This window comes from Pan troglodytes, chromosome 21 (genome assembly GCF_028858775.2).
Source record: "Pan troglodytes isolate AG18354 chromosome 21, NHGRI_mPanTro3-v2.0_pri, whole genome shotgun sequence".
In the NCBI taxonomy this organism is placed as follows: Eukaryota; Metazoa; Chordata; class Mammalia; order Primates; family Hominidae; genus Pan; species Pan troglodytes.
The window spans coordinates 55,736,002-55,759,033 of NC_072419.2; the positions used below are offsets into that span (position 1 = coordinate 55,736,002).

The following is a 23,032-nucleotide window of genomic DNA, read 5'->3' on the forward strand; positions in this document are numbered from 1 at the left end:
GGCAGGGACGGGAGGTGTGTTACAACAATTTCCTTGGGAACATGACCCAGCCAATCCTTCTTGCCCGCCCTTGTTCCACTGAGCACTCATTACTTGCACCATCATAAATACAGTTTAAAGATTATTTTTTAGCTCCCTCCACCCCATGAGCAATAAACCTCCCTCTCCAGTTGGCACCAACAGTACATTTGTGGTGACCGCAGTGACCAACAAACTGTTGCACTTCCCCACGTTCTGCTGCCAGCCCATCTCCCGGGCTGGAAAGCCGCAAGCCCTTGGCACTTTCTTCTGCCCCTTGCCTGACAGTGTTTGCCTTTCTTTGGATGATGGAGCAGTGAGATCATCCAGGTGCCCCCCAGGGGCTTGGCAGAGCTGCTTACTTGGATCTGCTCCAGGTCAGCCAACAAGATGGATTTAAGGGTGGATTTAAACAGAGTTGACAACAGGTTCCAGGGTCTTTGGCAGGGGTGGGGCAAGGGGGCCACACTTTGGTCGCCTTCCTGAGGATCCTGTCGCCCTTATCAGCACGACCTGAGTGGATGGGCATCAGACACAGTAAGAGAGAGAGGCCTATGTATCAGGACCCCGCTGGGTAAATGGGGGTTTGGGGATCTTCTGTGATTTGCATTTCTTCAATAACTGCTGCCAGGAAGACGGATGATGAAGGGTTAAGGACACACAGAAGAGATGAGACTCCCAATATAACAAGCAGGGAATAAGACTTCCAACTCCAAACACCAGTCTTCTGAATGTGCCTGCCAGAATTCTGATCATGAGCACTGCTGAAGTGTTCTGACCTTGAACCTCAGAATTCCAACCCCGTACATTAGTTCCAACCTGGGACATCAGCATTCTGACCTTGCCCGCTAGAGTTTTAATTATGAAGAGCAACTCTCTGGCCATGGACTCCTTGGCTCCAATGATGGATTAGAGGATTCTGACCTCGGATGGCAGTTGTCTGATCTTGAACTTCAGAGTTGTGACCTTGAATGATGTTGCTCCCATACTGGACACAACAGCAGCAATCTTGAGCACCAGAATCCCAATCCTGGGCCCCCTAATCTCTACTGAATCTCTCAATGCCCAAGCTTTCCAGCCTGAAATAGTAGAGCTGACATTACTCCACAGGATACAAAGTTTAATTCTACACAATAAGCTTTCCCACAGGCCCATAGCCCCTAGAAATAAGCCAAATGCTTCGATGATGATAATGATGATGATGATGATAATAACAACACAAATAATACTGGCTTACATCTGTTACACATCAGGCACTTTGCTGTGCACTTTACATGTTTCATCTTATCCATCCTCTGGGTCACCCCAGGGATCTTATTATTCCCATTTTACAGATTAGGAACCTGAGGCCTAGAGCCAGTTCAGTTTGCTGACGTGACATCGAGAGCTTTTTCTAGCCACTGCAGTAGCTGTTTCTTCCTGCCCTCGTTGGAGATTGGGTGTGGGAAGTTGTAACTCATTAGCTAATCAATTTACGATTTGCCTGAGAATTTCCCCGACTTGTGTTGCCATCCATCAGGCATGAACTGCCTTGATTTTTGGAGCCAAGTCCCGCCTTGGGGGGATAGTCATTCATTCAACAAAGATTTGCCACCCGAGGTTGTGCTTGATGCCAGAAATAAGAAGAGGGAAGGTGGGATATGATGGTTGATTTTATGTGTGAATCTGGCTGCGCCATGGGGTGGCCAGATTAAACATTTATTTGTGTGTCTGTGCAGGTTTTTCTGGATGAGATTAGTATTTCAGTCGGTGGACTCAGAAAAGTACTTAGCCCTCCCCAATGTGAATGGACATCATCCAAACCTCTGAGAGCCTGAATAGAAAAAAAAGAGGCAGAGGACGGAGAAATTTGCCCCTTTTGCTTCCTGCCTGCCTTCTGAGCTGGGACATGGGTCTTCTCCTGCCTTTGCACTGGGATTTATACCATCGGCTTCTCTGGTTCTCAGGCATTGGGACTCAGACCAAATTACATCACCAGCTTTCTCCTGAATGTTCAGATTGTGGAACTTCTCAGCCTCCTTACTCGCGTGAGCCACCTCCTCAGAATAAATGTCTTACTGGGAAGCTGGGCATGGGGGCTCACGCATGTAACCCAGCTATTTTGGAGGTCAAGGCGGAAGGATTGCTTGAGGCCAGGAGTTCGAGGCTGCAGTGAGCTATAATTGTGCCACAGCATTCCAGCCTGGATGACAGAGTGAGACCCGGTCTCTCAAATAAATGAATAAATAAACAAATCTCTTAGTGATTCTGTTTCTCTGGAGAACCTTAATTAATACAGGGGACCTATTGCTTCTGTCATCCAAGCTCTGTCTCTTTCCTCCCTTCCAGGTGGGGGCCTCAGAGGCAAGAAATGCACCCCAACATTTCCAGCCACGCGAAGGCTCTATGCTCCAGAGGTCAAAAATTAGAGCCACGAGGGCTGCATATGGTTCCAAACATATTCTGTTTGGCCCACTCAAATTGTTTTCAATTTTTTTTTTTGAGACAGGAAAACAATGGAGCTTCCTGACATGTGACAATGATGCTGTTTCACTCAACAAGCAAAAGGTACCTGCTTCACTCTTCATTTTAAAATAGAAATTGAAACCATACCGAGATACCTGCTTCACTCTTCATTTTAAAATAGAAATTGAAACCATACCGAGATACCTGCTTCCATCTGTTAGAGTGACAAAAAAATCAGAAAGTTCACAATACATGGTGCTGACGAAGTTGTGGGGAAACAGGCACCCTCACACATTGTTGGTGGGAGAATAAATTGGTACAACCTCTACAAAGTGCAGTTTGGTCATATGGATCAAAATGTAAAATGCACAAATCTGTTATAAAATCTGACTTCCAGAGATTTCTCCCACAGATATACTCACAGACACACACACACACACACACAGATGTTAAGTGCAAAGACAGTCACCACAGTATTGGAGTTTTTGTTGTTGTTGTTTTGAGACGGAGTCTCGCTCTGTCGCCCAGGCTGGAGTGCAGTGGCGCGATCTCGGCTCACTGCAAGCTCCACTTCCTGGGTTCACGCCATTCTTCTGCCTCAGCCTCCCGAGTAGCTGGGACTACAGGCGCCTGCCACCACACCCAGCTAATTTTTTTTTTTTTTTTTTTTTTTTTCAGTAGACACGGGGTTTCACTATGTCAGCCAGGATGGTTTCCATCTCCTGACCTCGTGATCAGCCCGCCTCAGCCACCCAAAGTGCTGGGATTACAGGCGTGAGCCACCCCACCTGGCCTTTTGTTGTTGTTTTGAGACAGGGTCTTGCTCTGTCACCCAGGCTGGATTGCCGTAGTACAATCATGGCTCACTGCAGCCTTGACCCCCTGGGCTCAAGCAATCCCCCCACCTCAGTTTCCTGAGTAGCTGGGACCACAGGCACATGCCACCACACCTGGCTACTTTTTGTAGAGATGGGGTCTCACTAAGTTGCCCAGGCTGGTCTCAAACTCCTGGGCTCAAGGGATCCTCCCACCTTGGCCTCCGTTAAGTGCTGGGATTACAGGAATGAGACACTGCACTTGGGCATGTTTTTAACTTTTAAAATGATTTGCCAACGTTGAAAAACCGGGATAGCTCCCATGAAAATTAAAATTTCTGGCTAAGTCCAGACCCAGTCTGGAGCTGAATGGCTGCTGCCTTCTCAGGCAGGCTTCTGCTCCAGTTCACCACTAGCCCCCTCCACTCCCTGCCTGAAAAGTGGCTGGCCATGGAATAGGCATGTTAGGCTGGGTGTTGACCAGTGTCCTCCTTGAACTTGCCCTCCTACAGTTCTTCCAGCAACTGCTTCACTGGGTGACAAGGCCTACCTAGCTCCGGTAGCCATCAGAGTCTGAGGCCCCAGCTCTTGCCTAGGCAGGGAGGTTAAGGCCTTCTCCTCCTAACCCATAAGGACCTCTGAGTCATTCTGCCCTGTGGGCAGAGCTGGCTTCATGGGTGTGCAACCTGCACAGTTGCACAGGGCCCTGCGCTCACAAGGGCTCCATGCTCGGTTTGCTACTCTGCTATCACCATCTCAAAATTCTTTCTTACTTTTGAACAAGGGGACTGCATTTTTATATTGTACTGCACCCCACAAATTCTGTAGCTGGCCCTGCCAGTAGGTCACTCGGTAATTAGGGACACCCAGTCCCCCATACACCCTGCCCCCAAGGACTGCTCTCATCCATCTAGAAAACCACCTCTTTGGATTGGCCAGTTCTCCCAGGCATGAGGCCAGCAAGGGTCCCAAATTTTTATACAAGAGGGGCTTGGGGACAGTAACCTGGGGTGGGGAGGGGAACAAGGGGACTTTTCTTGGGTTGCATTTGCATGGAGCTTTATGTAACATGGAGGACGCTCCATCAAAGAATGGGGGAGTGTGATGGGGCCTGGGGGTGGGAGGTGGAGGAAGTATCTAACACTTCCTCTCCAACCATTCCTTGGCACAGTCATTGCATGAAGGGTTTGAGCAGGCAAGGGTATCATCAGGGGCAGGACTAAAGCAAGGTCAGGGGTAGACTTTCTTGAGGAGAGGAAGGAGAGAAGGAAAAACAACTTAACACGAATGAAGTACCTGTGCTCAGCCCAGCACAGAGCTGGGCCCTCTGGCATGGGTAAGTACACCTGTCTTTCCAGTAGCTTTGCTTGGTAAAGTCACCATGCCCGTTTTCCAGCCAAGGAAATGGAAACTCAGAGAGAAGAAGGGTCCGCCCAGGGTCTCATTGCTCATATGTGGGGAGTATGAACCCAGACCTCCAGAGTTCCAAACCAGAGCTCTTTCCACCTACCCTGCCAGGGAGACGGCACATGAGAGGAGGAAAAACATTGGTGCAGAGAAAGGGAAAGATGCCTGCCCCAAGTGGGCATAATCTCAAAATAAACCAGAGAAACATGTTATGATGGGAAGACTGTAAACATTACCAAGTCCAAACTGGCCATTCAAGGTCAGGGAGGGCCTCTCTGAAGAGGTGACCTATGAGCTGAGATCTGAAGAAGGAGAAGGGGCTGGCTGACACTGCAAGATATGAAGCCAGAGGCCAGAGAAATTAAGTGATTCACTCAAGGTCACACAGCTAGCTTGCATCTTCCTTCCCACCAATCCACCCACAAACACCCAATAAGCCCCTCCTCTGCACCAGGCCCTGATGCAACTTCAGAACACAGGTCAGCAAACTTTTTCTATAAAGGTTTAGATAATAAATGCGTTTTAGGCTTTATGGCCATACATCCAAAAGCAGCTGTACATGGCAGGTGAATGAATGGGCCTGGCTGTGTTCCATTAAAACTGTATTTACAAAACAGGCAGCCCACCCACCCTGTTTTGAGCACAGAAGTGAATAAGACACAGTCTTAGACTTTGAGAACATCCTGTTTTATGTGGAGAGATGAAACAAGTTAAGAAGAAAATAGAATACGAGAGAGAGCACACTGAACAGTGCAGTATAAGCGGAATGGCGATCTTATAGGAGAAAGATCACTCCTGTAGCTCAGCAGGGCAGACATGGAGTTCAGGCTCTCAGAAAAGTGCACGCTCTCAGAAAAGTTCACATACCCTGACAAGTTCTCTTTGACCTTGCCCCATTAATCTCTGTCAAAACACCTTGTTTCTGTCCTTCCAACATACATATTACACTTAGTGTGATTATTCTTTCATTTAATTTTTAATTTGTTTAATGCGTATCTCCCTCCAGTAGGTTATAAACTCTATGATGGCCATGGATTATTTCTGCCGGTTTACATTTATTCTCCCCACTCTTGGTAAGAGGACTTCAATTTTTCTTTGGGAAAGCACCTCTTTCCCATTCTCAATCCCATCCCAGCTCCAGCCATTGACATGTGACCCAGACGCAGCTATGTGATTGGCTCAGGGCTGGGCCAATGAAAATCAGCCCTGGGATTTTGCTGGGCCTATTGGAAAAGAGACTTGCTTCGCCCCAGGAAGAAAGCCTGGATTTGAGGGGGCCATCTTTCCTGCCATGTTGGTGCAGCCTGCTGAGAAGCCATGACAAAGAAGAATAGAGCTTAGAGATGTAGGATACCAAGTCTTGATGACATATTTAAGCCCCTGGATCCAACCTTGCTGGAAACCTTACCCAACCCAAGACTTTTTTTTTTTTTTTAACATTTTGCTTAAGTCCATTGGAGCTACCTTTCTGTCACCTGCAGCTAGAAGAATCCTAACAAATAGACACACACGTGCTTCTCAAGCACCCAGCAGGTTGCCTGGCCCACAGTAACATGCACTAAATTGTTTAGCAGACAAACCACAGGTAGGATTGAAACAGGTCCTCAAAGCATGCACATACTCCCACCTAAACTTAGAGGACCAGGGAAGCCTAGAATGGAAGCCACCTTGAAACAGAAAGAACGATCTAGAAACAGGAGGAATGACTGAGTCGAATTACAGTCACTATTTCAAGAAACAATAAAGGATGTGCAAATGTATCCACTGAAAAGAGATAAAAGAAACTCGATCCATTCACAGAGACAGTGGGAATTCCAGACAAGTGATAAGCAAAGGAAAGGCTGGTTCAACCTTGTCTTGTCTCCATCTTTCCTTTTGCCTCTCATATGCCCCTGACAGGGCAATCATCGGCTGTCTCTTCGGTACAACTGAGTCTACAAAGACTCTGAGAGGTGGGGCTGGCCAAGCTCAAGGGCTCCAAGGATCACACAAAGCTTAGAAAGACTCAGGGATGGCCTGTAGGGAGTGATTAGTGACAATTGATGATCTGTTTTTAGAAACTGTTTGGTTCTAGGCCCATTACCTGGTGGATATAAGTGATGGTGTGGAATTGGCAAATGCAATATTATTCTCTCAAAGACAGTGTCTGCCTGCCAGCCCATGGTGGGCAGTTGTGGTAGAAACCAGTCTCATTTCAGAGCAAAAATGGAGCAGCTGCCAGGTGCAGTGGCTCATACCTGTAATCCCAACACTTTGGGAGGCCAAGGTGAGAGGACTGCTGAAGCCCAGGAGTTTGAAACTGGCCTGGTAACATAGGAAGATCCTGTCTCTACAAAAAAAGAGTACAAAAATTAGCCGAGTGTGGCGGTGGTGCACACTTGTAGTCCCAGCTACTCAAGGGGCTGAGGTGGGAGGATCATTTGAGCCCAGGAGGTCAAGGTTACAGTAAGCCATGATCGCGCCACTGCATTCCAGCCTGGGCAATAGAGCGAGACCTTGTCTCAAAAACAGTCAGGGTGTGAGGGAACACCTCAAGTGTCTAACTTAATTGTGTCTCCTCTCTGTAAATGGAAGGCAAAAGGCCACTTCTTTCTGCAGGCAGGTAGAGACAAGAAAGGTGAAAGGAGCGGGGTGTACCTGGGAGAGACCCTTACCTTTTAAGGAAGACCCCTCTGATCAGTCATCACAAGATCATGCACATTTGCTCATTTATTCACTCAACAAACGTTTACTAACACCTACCTGCAGTAACAATAGTAATAGTGAAATATACTGAACACCTGCTGAGTGCCAGGCACGGCTTGAGTGTTTCATATAGAATTTGCCCAACAACCCTGGTTGTTATGAGGCTTTGCAAATTACGGATCAGGACATTGAAACCTAGAGAAGTTATGTAATTCCCCAAAGGGCACACAGCTGAAAAGTGGCTGAGCTGGGATTTGAACCCAGGCAGTCAGGCTGCACAGCCTGCACGCTTAAGCTTTCCTATTTCTCTGTAGGCCAGGCCTGGCATCCACAGAACAACCCACAAGTGAATTTTCACAATGTTTTGTGCGAGGAAGGTATGAACGTCAGGTTTCCGGTGCACAGAGGAGGGAGCAGTCAGTGCTGCCTGAAGGGAAGTGTAGGTGGTGGTAGGGGGGCGGGGGGTGGTTAAAGAAGGCTTCACAGAGGAGGTGGTAGGGAAGCTGGGCCTTGAAGGTGGAAAGAGAGAGGCTGCAGGCAGAGAAGAGGAAGAAATGGGTGCAAGGCAGAGGAACAGCTTGGGCAAGAGGGTGACCAGCGCTGAGGAAGGCTGGAGCTTTTGGGGGAATGCAGAAAGGTTAGTGTGGTGGTCGCAGAGGGTGTCTGAAGAAGGGATGGGGAGGAGATGAAGGTGGAGAGTTGGGTTGGGATGTTGAAAGCCAGGCTAAGGAGTGTGGACTATCCTGGGGGCAGTGGGAACTATGGAAGTTTTGGGAAGGGGGTGATGAAGTTGAGCAGACTGCATTTGAGAAAGTCGGCTCTGGCTGCTCTGCAGAGGTTGAACTGGATGGGAAAGGCTGGAAGCAGGGAGCCTATTCTGGGGCTCAGAGGCTCCCAGGAAGGGTCAGAGTTCAGCAGTGACCCACAAGGTCGCACCTCTGATCTCACCTCCTCCTACTCTCTTGCCTCCGGTACACTCTGCTCCAACCACATTAATACCTGAATGTTCCTTGAGTGCCCCAGGCACGTTCCTGTCCCAGGGCCTTAGCACTGCTTTTCTCTCCACCCAGAGCACTCTTCCCCCACATGCCCACATGCCTGTCTCCCTCCCTTTCTACTTGGCACCTTCTCCTTTCCTGACCAGCCTGGTTAAGCCCCAGCACTCCCCTCCTTCCCTGCAGAACTTTCTCCACAGTGCCATCCAAAATATTATATCAGGCCGGGCACGGTGGCTCACGCCTGTAATCCCAGCACTTTGGGAGGCCGAGGTGGGTAGATCACTTGAGGTCAGGAGTTTGAGACCAGCCTGGCCAACATGGTGAAATCCCATCTCTATTAAAAATACAAAAAATTAGCTGAGCATGGTGGTGGGTGCCTGTAATCCCAGCTACCTGGGAGGCTGACGCAGGGGAATTGCTTGAACCTGGGAGGCAGAGGTTGCAGTGAGCCGAGATTGAGCCACTGCACTCCAGCCTGGGTGACAGAGCAAGACTCTGCCTCAAAAAAAAAAAAAAAAAAAATTACATAATTATTTGATCTTGTCATTTCATCCATAAACACTTCAGTATGTGTATCTAAAAGATAAAGATTTTAAAACATAGTCGTAATAGCATTATCACATCTAAAAACACAGCATTCATTCCTCAATATCATCCAATATTCAGTTAGCATTCATCTTTCTTTCCCTGATCGTCTTACAGTCTCATGATTTATTTTGCATGGTTGTTTTGGTCCAATCAGTATCTATGTTTATTTTTTTAACAGTCTTGCTCCTTCTTCTACTGGAATATCAGTGCCATGAGAGCTGGGATCTTTGTTTTGATCTCTGCTTTGTCCCCAGCACCCAGCACAATGCTTGACACGTAGTAGGTGCTCAATAAATTCCACTGATTGAATATACACAACCAATCATGATAATAAAAGTTTGTTATTGACCTGTTGGGCATTATGTGTCTGTTACTGTTATTTGCCATAATTATCAAATCCTTACACTCTCCTTATGAGGTATATGCTGTGATTAGGTCCATTTGACAGATGAGGAAACAGCTACATGACCCAAGGACTCACAGCTTTAAAAAAGGCTAGGGCTTAAGACCCATTGCACAGCCTGAGGGTCTGTGACCACTGGTGGAGGCAGGGGCGTTGTGGCTTCCCAGGAGCTGCCTCCACACCTTATATCCAGAGTCCAGCCACTTTTCACCGATCTTCCCTGCCACCACCCTCTGCTGGGCTGTCATCTTTCTTCTCTTTCCTGGAATAATGCAATATCCTCCTGGCAGCGGCTTATCCCTTCTTTCTCTAATGTCCCATTCTCCACTGCTAAACATCCTCCAATGCACAGGACAGCCCCACGGCAAAGAATTCTCCATCGCCAAATGTCAGTAGCACTAAGGTTGAGGAACTGGGCTCTGGTTGAAAAACCAGACACATTCTTCATCCAGAGCCTGGCATAAGCAGCTGAGAGTCAGACTTCTAGCAATGTGTTAGTAATAAGAGTGAAAGTCCCAAAGTTTGTAAACAAATTCCTTTTTCATCAATTAGTATTCTCAGTTATCTCTAGGATAACATCATTCATTCATTTATTCAACACATGTATTTCATGCCTGCTCTATGGCAGGCACTGAAGACACAACAGTGGACAAAGCACACAAAATCCCTGCCCTTTGAAGCTTATATCAAAGTGGGAGAGAGAGAAAGGAATCATATAATTAAGTAATTATATGTCAGGTTGAAACAAATAAAGCAGCCATGGGGAATGAACAGTGCTATTTTATATGTGGTGGTCAGGGATGGCCTTGCTGAGATGACATTTGAGCTGAGACTTGAACAATGTGAGGGGCGAGTCTCGTGGCATCAGCAGGAAGACCATACCAGGCAGAAGGGACGGACAGTAAGTGCAAAAGCCCTGAGGTGGGAGGGTGCCTAGAACAGCAAGGAGGCCACTGTGGGTGCATCAGGGTGATGGAGAGGGAGAGTGGTAGGGAAGGAGGCTGTAAGGGTGCTGGGAAAAGGGGGAAGATGCCAGATAATGGGCCCTGTGAGTGGGACTGAGGAGTTGGGCTTTTTCTCGGAGTGAGGCAGGAGCCATAGGAGGGTTTTGAGCGGGGGCGTGAGTTGCTGTGTGTGGAGACCAGACTGGGGATGGGAGGCTGGAGGCAGCAGATGGGACTAGAGGCTCCTGCAATGGTCCAGGAGGGAGAGGATAGGGTCAGGAAGGCAGCAGTGGGGTGGCAAGAAGTGGCCACAACCTAGACACCTCACTCACACTTGCATCTCACTCTCTCACTTGCATTCTGCCAAGCTGTCCTGAGTGGAAGAGGAAGGGATGAGCCATGCTGGGTGTGTCAGAGATTGCCCCTTATCCTGGCAACAATGATAACAGCAGCTGCCCCAGATGGCGACTCCCTCTGTTCCCAGCACTGCACTTGGTGCTCCACGGCTTAGCACCTCTGATCTCCGCCATCCCATGTTGTCTTCTGTGGCTGGGCTTCCTGGCCGTGTGCAGAATCACCCAGGGCAACAAATGGTGTGGGGAAAATGGGGATATCCCCATGCAATGGAATGAAGTTGGTTCCTTATCTTACACACCACATGCAAAGACCTAAAATAAGACTACAACTGTCAAACTCTCAGAAAAAATTTGGGGAAAAGCTTTATGATTTCCCCCTATTGCCAAAGATTCCTCGAATATAATACCAAAACACAGGCGACAAAAGAAAAAACAGACAACTCGTTCTTCAACAAAATACAAAACTTCTGTGTATTGAAGGAAACAATCAACAGGGTGCAAAGACAACCTATGGAATGGAAGAAAATATTTGCAAATCGTATATCTTATTAGGGATTATTATCCAGAATATATAAAGAATTCTTACAACTCAATAACAACAACAACCAAAAAAACCCCCCAATTTTAAAATAGGCAAAGTACTTGAGTAGACATTTCTCCAAAGAAAATACAGTAGTCCCCCTTATCACAGCAATATCACTTTCCAAGGTTTTAGTTACCTGCAGTCAGCTGTGGTCCAAAAGTATTACATACGATAAGATATTTTGAGAAAGAGAGACCACTTTCACATAGCTTTTATTATAGTATTTTGTTGTAATTATTCTATTTTATTATTAGTTTTTGTTGTTAATCTCTTATCGTGCCTAATTTATAAATTAAACTTTATCATAGGTATGTATGTGTAGGAAAAAACATATAATATACAGGGTTTGGTACTATCTGAGGTTTAGGCATCCTGATAAGGGGGTGCTAGTATATACAAATGGCCAAAAAACACATGAAAAGATGCTCAGCGTCACTAATCATCAGGGAAATGCAAACCAAGACTGCAATGAGATACCACCTCACGCCCATTTGGATAGCTACTAAAAAAAAAAAGTAAACAAAAAAATAGCAAGCATTGACAAGGATGTTGATACAGTGGCTATTTGTCCCCTCCAAATCTCATGTTGAAATGTGATCCCCAATGTTGGAAGAGGGGCCTTCCTAGTGGGAGGTCTTTGGGTCATGGGGGTGGATCCCTCACGGATGGCTTGATGCCCTCCCTACGGTAATGAGTTCATGTGAGATCTGCTTATTTAAAAAGGCCTGGCTTCTCTCTTGCTCCCTCTCTCTTCATGTGACACGCGTGCTTCCCCTTTGCCTTCTGCATGACTGTAAGCTTCTTGAGGCCCCATCAGAAGCAGATGCCAGCACTATGTTTCTGGTACAGTCCGCAGAACTGTGAGCCAAAATAAAACTCTCTTCTTTATAAATTACCCAGCTTCAGGTTTTTCTCTATAGCAATGCAAAATGGACTAATACAGATAGGAAGAAATTGGAACCCTTGTACACCATTGGTGGGAATGTAAAATGGTAACAGTCACTATGAAAAACAGAGCAGCAGTTCTTCAAAAAATTCAAAATAGAATTACCATATGATTCAGCAATTCCACTTCTGAGTATATACCCAAAAGAATTGTTAAAAATTCTAGTTGGTCTCTGCTGATCCGTGCCCAGAAGAATTGAAAGCATGAACTCTAAGAGATATCTGTACCCCATGTGAATAGCAGCATTATTCACAATAGCCAAGAGGCTGAAGCAACCAAGCGTCTGTCGATGGATGAATGGATAAACAAAATGTAGTGTATACATACAATGGAAAATTATTCGGTCTTTAAAAGGAAGGAAATTCTGACACATTACAACATGGACGAAGCTGAAGGACAGCATGATAAGTGAAATAAGCCCGTCACAAAAGGACAAATACTGTATGATTCCACTTATATGAGGTACCTAGAACAGTTGAGTTCAAAGGGACAGAAAGTAGGAAGGGGGTTGCCAGGGCCTAGGAGGTGGGCCCAGGAGAATTTAATGGGCACAGAGTTTCAGTTTTGCAAAATGAAAAAGTTCTGGAGATTGGTTGGACAACGATGTGAATATACTTTACTGAACTATACATTTTAAAACGGTTAAAATGGAAAATTTCATATTATGTGTATTTTACCAGAACTAAAAAGAAACCACTTAGGGGGTGAGTTTCAACTGTGGGGCCTAGGCATGAGTATTTTGCAAAGCCCAGGTGATCCTTATGTGCAGCCAGCATGGAGAAGCGCTACTCTGTGAGGTGTATTACCTCACAGGTATTACCAGGTATTACCCCCACCTCCCAGTCTCAGAGAGGTGAGGCGCCTTGGGGGCTCATATAGCCAGGAAGCAGAGGAGGTGGGATTTGAATCCAGGCCTGTACCCAGGTCCACAGAAGTGTGTCTCACATGGCAACATTACATCTTATTTGTTATTTATGTCATCAGAGAAAACATTTAAGGAGCATTGGCGCCCTGGATATTAACATGAGAATTCTAGCTCCCACCCCACCCACTCCCAATATGGGGGCTGAGAGATTCCTCCCATTTCTGGCCCCACCTAGTCATGCCCACTCCTGCTGGAGACACCAAAATCAAGTTGATTTCACCTCAGGGAGAAGGTAGGACCTTATGCATTTAGTTTATCTATTAAAATAATGCTTAATGCTAAATCTGTCTCTCCCATAGTCCCATCCAGGAGCCTTTGGGGGTAAAGTCATCCTAGATCCAGAGCTAGGAACACTCCCAAGTCATAGGGTGATTCTGGACAAATCTCTCTCCTCTCAGCACTGCCCCAGCATGAGAAGGGAATACTGGGATCTTGCTTCTCACTTTCTGAAGGTCACTCATACAACTCAGAGATCAAAGTCATGGGCTGGGCAGTCAGGGAGTCCTGGGTGGGATCTGTCCCAGCCTTCCATTCACTGTGTGACCCTGGGCCAGACACTTCCCCTCTCTGAGCCTCGGTTTCCACGGCTGTAAGATGAGGGTAGTTATCCCTCCCTTATGGGGGGGCTGTGAAAATCAGATGTGATGGGGCATTTAATGCCCTTTGCACTATGCCAGGCAAGCACATTGTAAGCACTCAGTGTTAGCTGTTGCTGCCACCACTGTGGTTTTCATTTTATCTAAGAGACAGAGATGAGGCTGACTGTGCCCTGCCAGACCTAGAATTTCTTCTTTTACGACAACCTCCGAGAGGTTCTCTCTATCGGGGGTGGGCTGTCTATAATACAACACCAGGTCATTCTGAATAAATGATATGTCCTACAGAGCTTTGGTTGGTTTCCCCAGAATCTCAGATCCTAAGACAAGGTTCTGAGTACAAGTGGCTTATATGATAAGTGATCCCAGAAAACTCTGGAAGAGGGGAGGGAACATGAGACAGGGATAGGAAAGAGGTCAAACAGGGTCTGTTATCAAACAAGTAATTGCTGTGAGCAACTGGAGCTGCCCTGGGTACCAGTGTAGAACACACACCTCGAGTTATACCCCCAGCCAGGGGAGAAGCACGTACACACCTTCCCCATCAGCTGGCAGGTGAGTATCCCACTAGTTCCTGCTGGGGTGTTAGTGCCCTGCCTTTACTGGACTCCAGTGGCCAGAGAAAGCCTCTAACCTTACAATGAGCAGGTATCATTTGATGAGAGCAGTTTTTTGAAAAGGAGCTTATTTATCTTGCAGGATTGTCAGGAGGATTACATCAGAGGACAGTAAAAAAACAAAACAAAACAAAAAAACAAAACAAAAAACCCAACAGTTATTGAGAGCTTTCTACATACCAGGTCCTAGTCTAAGTGCTTTGCATACATTAATGCATGTAACTCAATCCAATGAGGCAGGCACAGTGATTGGCCCAAAATTGCTGTTGGCTGAAGGAACCAGGGCACAGAGGGCTGCAATAGTTGACCCCAAATCACATGGTTAGTGAGTAGAGAAGCCAAACTCTGAACTTGGGCAATCCAGTGCTAAGGTCAAGTGCTTCCCATCCTGATGACGTTATCAAGTACGGGAAGTACATAAAGTACTGGGTATGGAGTTGGTGCCTAATGCATGCTTGTTCTCTTCTAGTTAGTTAAGCTTTGGCCAACCCGTTCATTTGACCATCTCTTTTTCTTCCTAGCATTTCACATTCACACAGCAAGTCGGTGGAAGATCAGGGGCCATGCCCAGGCCTTTCTGGCCCCGCCACCCGTACCCACTGAGGCTCAGGGATCTTTCTGTTACTCCAGGATGTTTGACCAGGATCATCTCTTAGCAGCTGGTCTCTCAGGGGATTTGAAAGGCTATGATGGGCTGTGTGATCCTCAGCAGGTCACTGGAGCATCCTGGGTCTCTGGGTTTCTTTATCCTGTGGGGATGTGGGATTTCTTAGGCACAGCTTCAACACTGATCATGTGCTATCATCCTTCATCCTTCAGACAACCCTGTGGAGTAGGTTTTATTATCGCCCTCACTTACAGATTAGGAAATGGAAGTGATGAGAGGTGAAGCAAATTGGCCAAAGTCCACAGCTAGGACAAGGCTGGGCTGCGATTCGAAGCCAGGTCTGTGTGACCCCACAATCAGGATTCAGAATTGCTGGCATATTATCTGCCAGGATAAAAACAGGCATCTGGGTTGACCAAGCTGGGGCCAGCAAGAGCCTAAGTCGATGACTCATCACACTGAAGGGGCCCCATAGATTCTGAGTTGGTTCCCGCATTTCTTTTGATGATAATACACAGATCCTTGTAGCTCAGGTCAAGGAAGCTGGAACCTCATTACACTAGAGACGTGTAGCTGGAGCAGAGGAATTCCGTGAAAACACTAACAATCGTTGCTGCCACTTACTGAATGCTTCCCATGAGTCAGGCGCTGGGCTAGGCTCTTTACATTAGGGGCATCTCCTAACAGCTCTTCATGGTTGCCTCTGTTATAATTCTCATTTCCTAGATAAGGAAAGTGACACTCAGAGAAGGAAAGGGGCTTGCTCAAGGTCATATTCATGGTAAGCAATGGAGACAAGAAATCAACCGCATCTGTTGGACTCCAGAGCTGATTCTTAATCAAGTCTGTGATGGGAAAAATATTGACCACTGTTCCTAAAGAAAGGCCACTCTAAGCTGGGCATGATGGCTGTCACCTTTAATCCCAGTGCTTTGAGAAGCTTAGATGGGAGGATCACTTGAACCCAGGAGTTCGAGACCAGCCAGCGCAATGTAGCAAAACCCTGTCTCCACAAAAAAAAATTTCTAATGTAGCCAGGAGTGATGGTGTGCACCTGTAGTCCCAGCTACTCAGGAGGCTGAGGCAGGAGGATCACTTGAGCCCAGGAGTTTGAGGTTACAGTGAGCTCTGATTGCACCACTGCACTCCAGGCTGGGTGACAGAGCGAGACCCTGTCTCTGAAAAAAGTTAAAAAATTAAAAATAAATAAAGGCCACTCCCACTTTTGAATACAATAATACTTCATACTTATAAAGTACTTTCCATTTACAAATTACATTCACATCTGAAATCTCATTGAATCATCAAAAGAGCCCTGAAAGGGAGCTATGACTATTATCACCATCAGGCAGATGAATTCACTGGACCTCAGAGAGCTAAAATGATCCACCCAAGGTCCCAGGATTTAGAAACATAGGCTTGGGAACCAGACAAACTTGGGTTCAAACCTTGGCTCTGCAATTTTCATTCCTTTGATAAATATTTCCTGAGAACCTAGCTGTGTGGGCTCAGGCAAGTGACTTCGCCTCTCAGAGCCTCCATTTCCTGTTCTGTAAAAGAGTCTTCGTACCACTCATCAAATCCATTCCCTCTCTCATCTGAAAATGCCAGACACTTGCTTTCTCAGGTTCCCTCATAGCTAGAGCATGAGCATGTGACCTGTCCTGGCCAATGGGATTTTAAAAGAAGTCTGCTAGGGTGCTCCTGGGAAAGGGTTTCCTCTCAGAAAAAAAAAGAAAGTGGGCCAGGCGCTGTGGCTCACACCTGTAATCCCATCACTATGGGAGGCCAAGGCGGGCAGGTCACTTAAGGTCAGACATTTGAGACCAGCCTGGCCAACATGGTGAAACTCTGTCTCTACTAAAAACCCAAAAATTACCTAGGCATTGTGGTACATGCCTGTAATCCCAGCTACTCGGCAGGAGGCTGAGGCAGGAGAATTGCTTGAACCCAGGAGGCGGAGGTTGCAGTGAGCCGCCGAGATCACGCCACTGCACTCCAGCCTGGGCGACAGAGCAAGACTCCATTTCAAAAACAAAAGAAAGAAAGTGGAGCATAGGAGAAAATATTTCTCTTCATGGGTTAAACATCACTGAATGTACATCTGAGGGCTGGAACTGGGCAGCCATCTTGTGATATGAAGCATCAAGCATGAGGACCAAGCCACTTGCAGGGGTTGGGGAGCAGAGGAGCAGAGAGATGAAAAGAATCTAGAATCCTGGTGGCATCACTGAGCCATTAACTCAACCTAAAACCAACTGCCTTGGAACTTCATATTATATTCAATGATGCATCTTCCTCCTTATTGAAGGGGCTTTGCGTTTTCTATTCTGCTACTTGCAGCCCAAAGCATCCCTAACTGGCATACTACCTGGTTGTATCCCTGTTGGAGGAATTTCAATGAGATAGCAGATATGAAGCACCACTAATCAGTGCTGGGCACAACAAACATAAGCTACCCTGGAAATTAGGAAGTTATTTCAGGGCTTTAACCCTGAGACTATCCCAGGGATCACAGACACTCCTGGGCTGGCAAATCAGTTCCCTGTCTCTCCTACTGAGAAAAGCCTGTCGAGTTTTCCGAGAAAGCCAAAGCCCCGTGGTAGCCCCAGCACCTCAACCCTGTCACACCAATGGGGCTGTCCCCATCTTCTAAACAAGAATCAATCACACTGCCTTTTGCCTAATGGGTTTTGATTTTCGCTCCCCTGATGGCAAAGCCTAGGGCCTGTGCTTTGGTTTGTCTACGAGTTGCCAGAACATCCCATCAATTATTAACAGTGTCAGCTCAGTCTCCCTGGCCCTGCTGCTCTCAGAAGGAAAGGGTTTGCAGCAACTCGGCCCACCCAGCCCTAGAAAAAAGACTCTTTTCCTTAGCATTTATAACAACAATCCCCACCTGCTATGTGCTAGGCTTTGAGCAAAATTTTGACAAATGTGATTTAATGAAGAACCTGTAAGGTGAGCCTTTTATCACCATTTTACAGGTGGAAGGTTGGGACTTGGAAAGTTGGAGAAATTACCTAAAGCTAAAAGCTATGGAAGTGGGGAGTGGCACAGAACCAGATCCATCCTTGCTCTTCAGCATATGAGATATGGCCACTTTTGTATCTTACAATCACCTAGAAATGATCCTCCATTTGGTCCTGTCACTCTGTGAGTTCTAAGCAATTTCCACAGGCTTTGCTTGTTTTGACAAGCAAGGCATCCAAGCTGGGGGGATGGGTGGGGATGGGATGGGCAAGGTGCAGATGACTCAAAGGAGGCCAGAGGCACAGGGACCTGGGTTGCAGGTGGGCAGTGAGAAGGGGTGACAGGTCCCCAAACCCTGAGACACAGTGACTGACTGCTTGCTTGCTTGCTTGATTCATTCATTCGTTCATTCATTCATTCATTCATTTATTCATTCCACATGCTCCTTAGTGCCAGGCACCATCATGGGTGCTGGGAATCAAGCAGTGAATCAACTCATGGTACTCCCATTCTTGTGGGTGTGAAACAGAGAAACATAAAGAAGCAAATATAATTTCAGATGGCGTTTAAGGCCTCTGCAGGAAAGGCATTGCATGATGCAACAGAGAGTGAGGAGAGGGAAACTGTTTAGAACAGTGGTCAAGGAAGGTCTGTATGAGGAGGGGACATGTGAGCAGGGACCTGCTCAAATGAGGAAGGGGGAGAAGGGGCTGGCCAAGGGGGAATCCGGGGAAGAGCATTCCAGGCAGCGGAAACAGCAAGTGCAATGGTCCTGAGGTCAGATAAACTCTGGCCTGTTTATGGAACAGCAAGGCCAGTGGGGCTGGAGCCAAGTGAACCAGAGGAGATCAAAAGAGATGAGCCCAGAGAGGTCATGGGGGCCAGATTCTGCCTGGGCCTTGTATGCCGGGATGAAAAGTCTGAATTTTATTTTGAGTGTGATGGGAAACTTCTGGAGGATTTTAAGCAGATGAATAATGTGATCCAATTTACATTTTGAAAAGCTCACTTTGGCTGCTATGTGGGGAATGGATTGCAGGGGCAAAAGTGGAAGCCGGGAGACTGGGGAGGAGGCTGCGGCACTTGATCATTATAGAAAGAACACTCGGTTTGGATTTCTGGTTACTCCTGACTGCCTGTGGTGTGACCTTAGGCAAGTTACTTAACCTCTTTCAGCCTCACTGTTTGCGAAAGGTGGGATAATAACAGAGCTGCGTTGTTACACTCCATACACAGTAGGTGTTTGATCATTGGCAGCCAGGATTTCTATTCTGAGGGCCAGTGAGCCTGCCTCCCTCCCCATTTCAGCTCTGGCTACAGAAAATCCTAGATGGTCCATCTGCCAGGAATGTGAGCCGGCAGCCCCAGACTGGGATCATGGAGAGGTCACGAGGCTGTCCCTGCTAGCGGATTAACCCAAGGGAGAGGAGAGGTTCTTTATTCCCAAACAGCACCTCTTGCAAGCCCCGGTGCTTGGGTCTTGCTGCCAGACCAAAACATGGCCCTGTGCCTGCTTCTTCTCTGGGAGGGCAAATTGTCCAGTTCCCTGTACCTTGTTCTCATGTCTTAGGGATGGGACAGGGAGGGAGAGTCACGTTTGGGCCTAAATGGGATGTGGAGTGGGAGAACCTGTGTCATGCCTGGAAATAGCAAAATAAGTCTGTTGATCCTAAGCTGATTAAGGGTGAGTGACTCTGTCTTAGGAGGAGGCTTTTTGGACACAAAATTGGGGGCGGGATTATGGAGAGAGACAGCCCACAGCCTCAGAGGAGGAAGCCAGGCCCAGGAGCCTCTACATCCTTGTTAGGGCCAACAGGGAAACGAAAAAAACACGTGGGGGCTCCCTCCACCCTCTTACCAGCCACCCCTTCTCCATCCACTCTCAGGGGCCTCTCCTTGGGTGGCTAGATCTGGAGGAAGGACCCCACGGAGTCTCCCTTCAGACTGGGACCTGCAGGTGGGCCTTCAGTGAGAACTGAGCCAGAGACCCCACAATGAAAGGCTGGGCTGGACAGGAGTCAGCCCTAGCTAGTAAGATATGGCTGGATATTTAGGCTTCCTCCTCTCCTCTTTCTTTTGCCACAAATCTACTTACCTGACCCCTTTTTTTAGGCCCCACACTCAGTTACATTCTCCCCATGTTTCCCAAGTTGGTCTTGCTGGATTTCAACATCAACATCTCTCTTTTCTGGGTTCTCCGTGAACCTCACAGAACCTCTTTTATAGCCTTGCACACACTGTTTTGTCATTTGCTCCCAGCACCCAGCACTTCAGGCACATGAAGACAGGCCCCATCTTTCCCAGGCAACCCCGAATCCCAGCCTGACGTAGAGAAGTTGCTGATCAACCAGTGCCCTCCTGCCCTGCCTTGGCTCCCACCCCAAGCCTTCCTCAGTCCCCTACAGCCCCTGCCATTACCCAGCAGCACCAAAGACTCTCTGGCCCACTCTTTGTGTTCAAACTCATTCCTGCCTCCTCCTCCTCCTCCTTTATTTTTCACATTGCCTCATTTTTCTCTCCTATTTTGAAATTTACATCTTGTTCCAAGAGCCGAAGCATCTTTACAAGCTGCACCAAACCATTCTGGAAATAAACTCACCAAATAAATAAGTAACCAGGGGGTGACCCCTCACCCGCAAGCATCCACAACCAACTGCAAGTGTCATGTGGGTCCACACCCACCCCTCGGGGTCCCTTCTTACTTATGTTTAAACTATCTGACAGTATCTCAATGTCCTGTAAGCATGTCTGTAAGCTGCTTTTATTCCCTTGCTGGGGCAGAGTGAGGTTATAAATATGGAGATATTAAAATCACAGGGTGACCCAATCCAGCCTAGGTCTGGGACTTCACAGGGAAGCAAACCCTACTCCACCCCAGCAAGCCACTGTTGTCTCTCTGTGCTCTCTCTCTTATTTGTCAGTGTGCATCTTCTTGCTGTGGCTTTTTATGGGTCCCTGTGAAACCTCTCCAACAAAGTAGGGGTATAATGTCTTGGATAATAAAAAGATGGAGTGACCAGTGCCACATGGGAAAAGTCTGAGGGGGTTGGTCCTCACCTCTGGGGACTCAGTCCTAGCCCCTCCCCGTTACTAATCTTCATCGTTGGGAACAAAGCCAGAGTCCTCCAGCAGTGGTCCTCAATATGGGGATGCAAGCAGATCCCCGCAGACCAGCAGCCCCCAGATCCCAGACTCACCTTGGCAGCCACAGAGGAATTGGGCTTCTCCAGTAGGTCCCAGAGTTTTTTCCTCTTCTCTGCGCAGCACGTGTTATCGAACTCCTCGCCTTCCCGCTCCCGTAGGGTCTCGGCCTCACGCTTGAGCTCCTCGTTCATCTGCTCTTTCTTCTGGTGGTAGCGGGCCTGGCAGCAGGACTCCAGGTAGATCTCGTCGATGCCCCAGTAGTCGAGCTCTTGGCTGAAGCTGAGCGCGCACATCTCCTCCATCATGTGCAGTCGCCCAGTGCGGTAGAAGTTGAGGATGGAGGTGAAGGCGCCCGGGTGGCGGTCAAAGAAGTACTCGTTGTCGTCGAGGCTGTAGTCATCGCACACCTCGAGCAGCGAGTCGTGCGTGTTGCAGTCGCGGAGCTTGCCCAGCCGCGTGCGGGGCAGGCGGTCCAGGGTACGCCAGAGTACCTCGTGCGCCAGCCCCCCGACGTTGAGGCGGACCCGCCGAGAGCACGCCTTGCTGCGCACGATCTCCATGGGCTCGGGCGGCAGCGAGCTGGTGGAGCGGGAGCCATGCTTCGTCATGCCCGCCGGCATCGCTGATCCGGCCGCCCCCGCCCCCCCTGCCCCCCCAGGCCGCTGTCACTCGACGGCAAGGCCCGCTGCTGCGGGGGAGGGGGGCAGGGAGCGCTGTGGGCTGCTGGGGGTGCAGGGGGCCCCGCGGGCGCGCGTCACGGCCGTCTTCTCACCTCCATCCCGACGGCTGCGAGGCAGAAAGCGAAAGTGGACGCGGGTCAGCAAACGGTGAGCTGGGCATGCTGTCCCCCCGCCCCCCACCTCTCCACCAGGCTCCCAGCCGGCCTTGACCTTCCCCCGCGCTTAAGCGGCTCAGTGGGGTAGGACGGATGGTCGCTGTCCCTCCCGCCGGTGCTGAAGTCCGCCGCACCCCATGGATGGAGGGAGGGGCCGCCCCTCGGGGCGGGGAGAGGGCCCCAAGAGATGCCCCTGGAGCCCGGGAGGCCCCACCCTGGGCTTCTGCGGCCCAGGCGCGACCCAGCCGCCCGGGGCGCTGTCCGCCCCTTAGAGTGCTGAAACTCTCTTCATTATGGGTCTCCCGATCGAGTCCCGAACCTGGCCCCGCCATGGGGAGAGAGGGGGAGCTGCATGAAAACTTTCTTTCTTTATCTTTTTCTTTCTTTCTTCTTCTTCTTTCCTTTTTTTTTTTTTTTTTTAACGAGTTCTCTTCTTTTCCTTCCCCTGCTCGAGATAATCAAGATTTTGGGGGTGGGGGAATGGCAGCGGGCTTTTTTCCAAATCTTAAAAGATTTGGGGGAATTCCGGGGGTTCCAGGTGCCCACCTGTCCGAGGTCACAACAGACGGGGTGTGCACAACAGCCCCTCTGTCCTGGAGCGACCCCTCTTCCCAAACACTGGAGCATCTCCTGAGATTGCTTCAGCGACAAGGTGAGCCGCGAGGAGGAAAAGCCCGCTCTCGCCTCTCCCTCTGAGCCCCCAACCCTACCGCAGGAGGGGCGGGCAGAGTCCTCGGGATCCGCCTGCTCCGTCCTCCCCTCGCTCCTTCCCCGCCCCCTTCTCCTCCTCCTCCTCCCCCTCCTCTTCCTCCTCCCCCTCCTCCTCCTTCTCCTCCTCCTCCTCCTCGTTCCTCTCCTGCGATGGCTTTTTATAACTCCGGGTTCTGCGCCTTTCCCCGGGCTTGGAAGGGAAGGGGTGGGGGAGGTGGGAGGCGGGGAAATGAGCTAAATTTTCTGGCCTTTTCAAAAGGTGCCATCCTCCTACCGCGCACTGGTGATTTCGGGGGGTTCCCCTGAGCACCCCCTGCATGTAGGGCTCACGCCTTAGCCCCAGAATGGGGATTGCGCGCCCCCTCAGGCCTCAGCCCTTGCCTGCCTCCCACCCCGCTCCCCTCCAGCCTGGAGCTGCGGAGCCCGAGCAGACCAA

General features: G+C 48.7%; 1 protein-coding gene across 1 annotated transcript in view; it reads right to left on the reverse strand.

The window, feature by feature from the left end:
- Nucleotides 1-21,857, reverse strand: part of KCNB1 (potassium voltage-gated channel subfamily B member 1) — a 117,845-nt gene extending 95,988 nt beyond the window's left edge. The window contains exon 1 of the mRNA XM_016938115.4: nt 21,104-21,857. Coding sequence (XP_016793604.1) covers nt 21,104-21,670 — 567 coding nt within the window. The 5' untranslated portion in view covers nt 21,671-21,857. The remainder of the gene's footprint in view (nt 1-21,103) is intronic.
- Between the last annotated feature and the right edge of the window lie 1,175 nt (nt 21,858-23,032).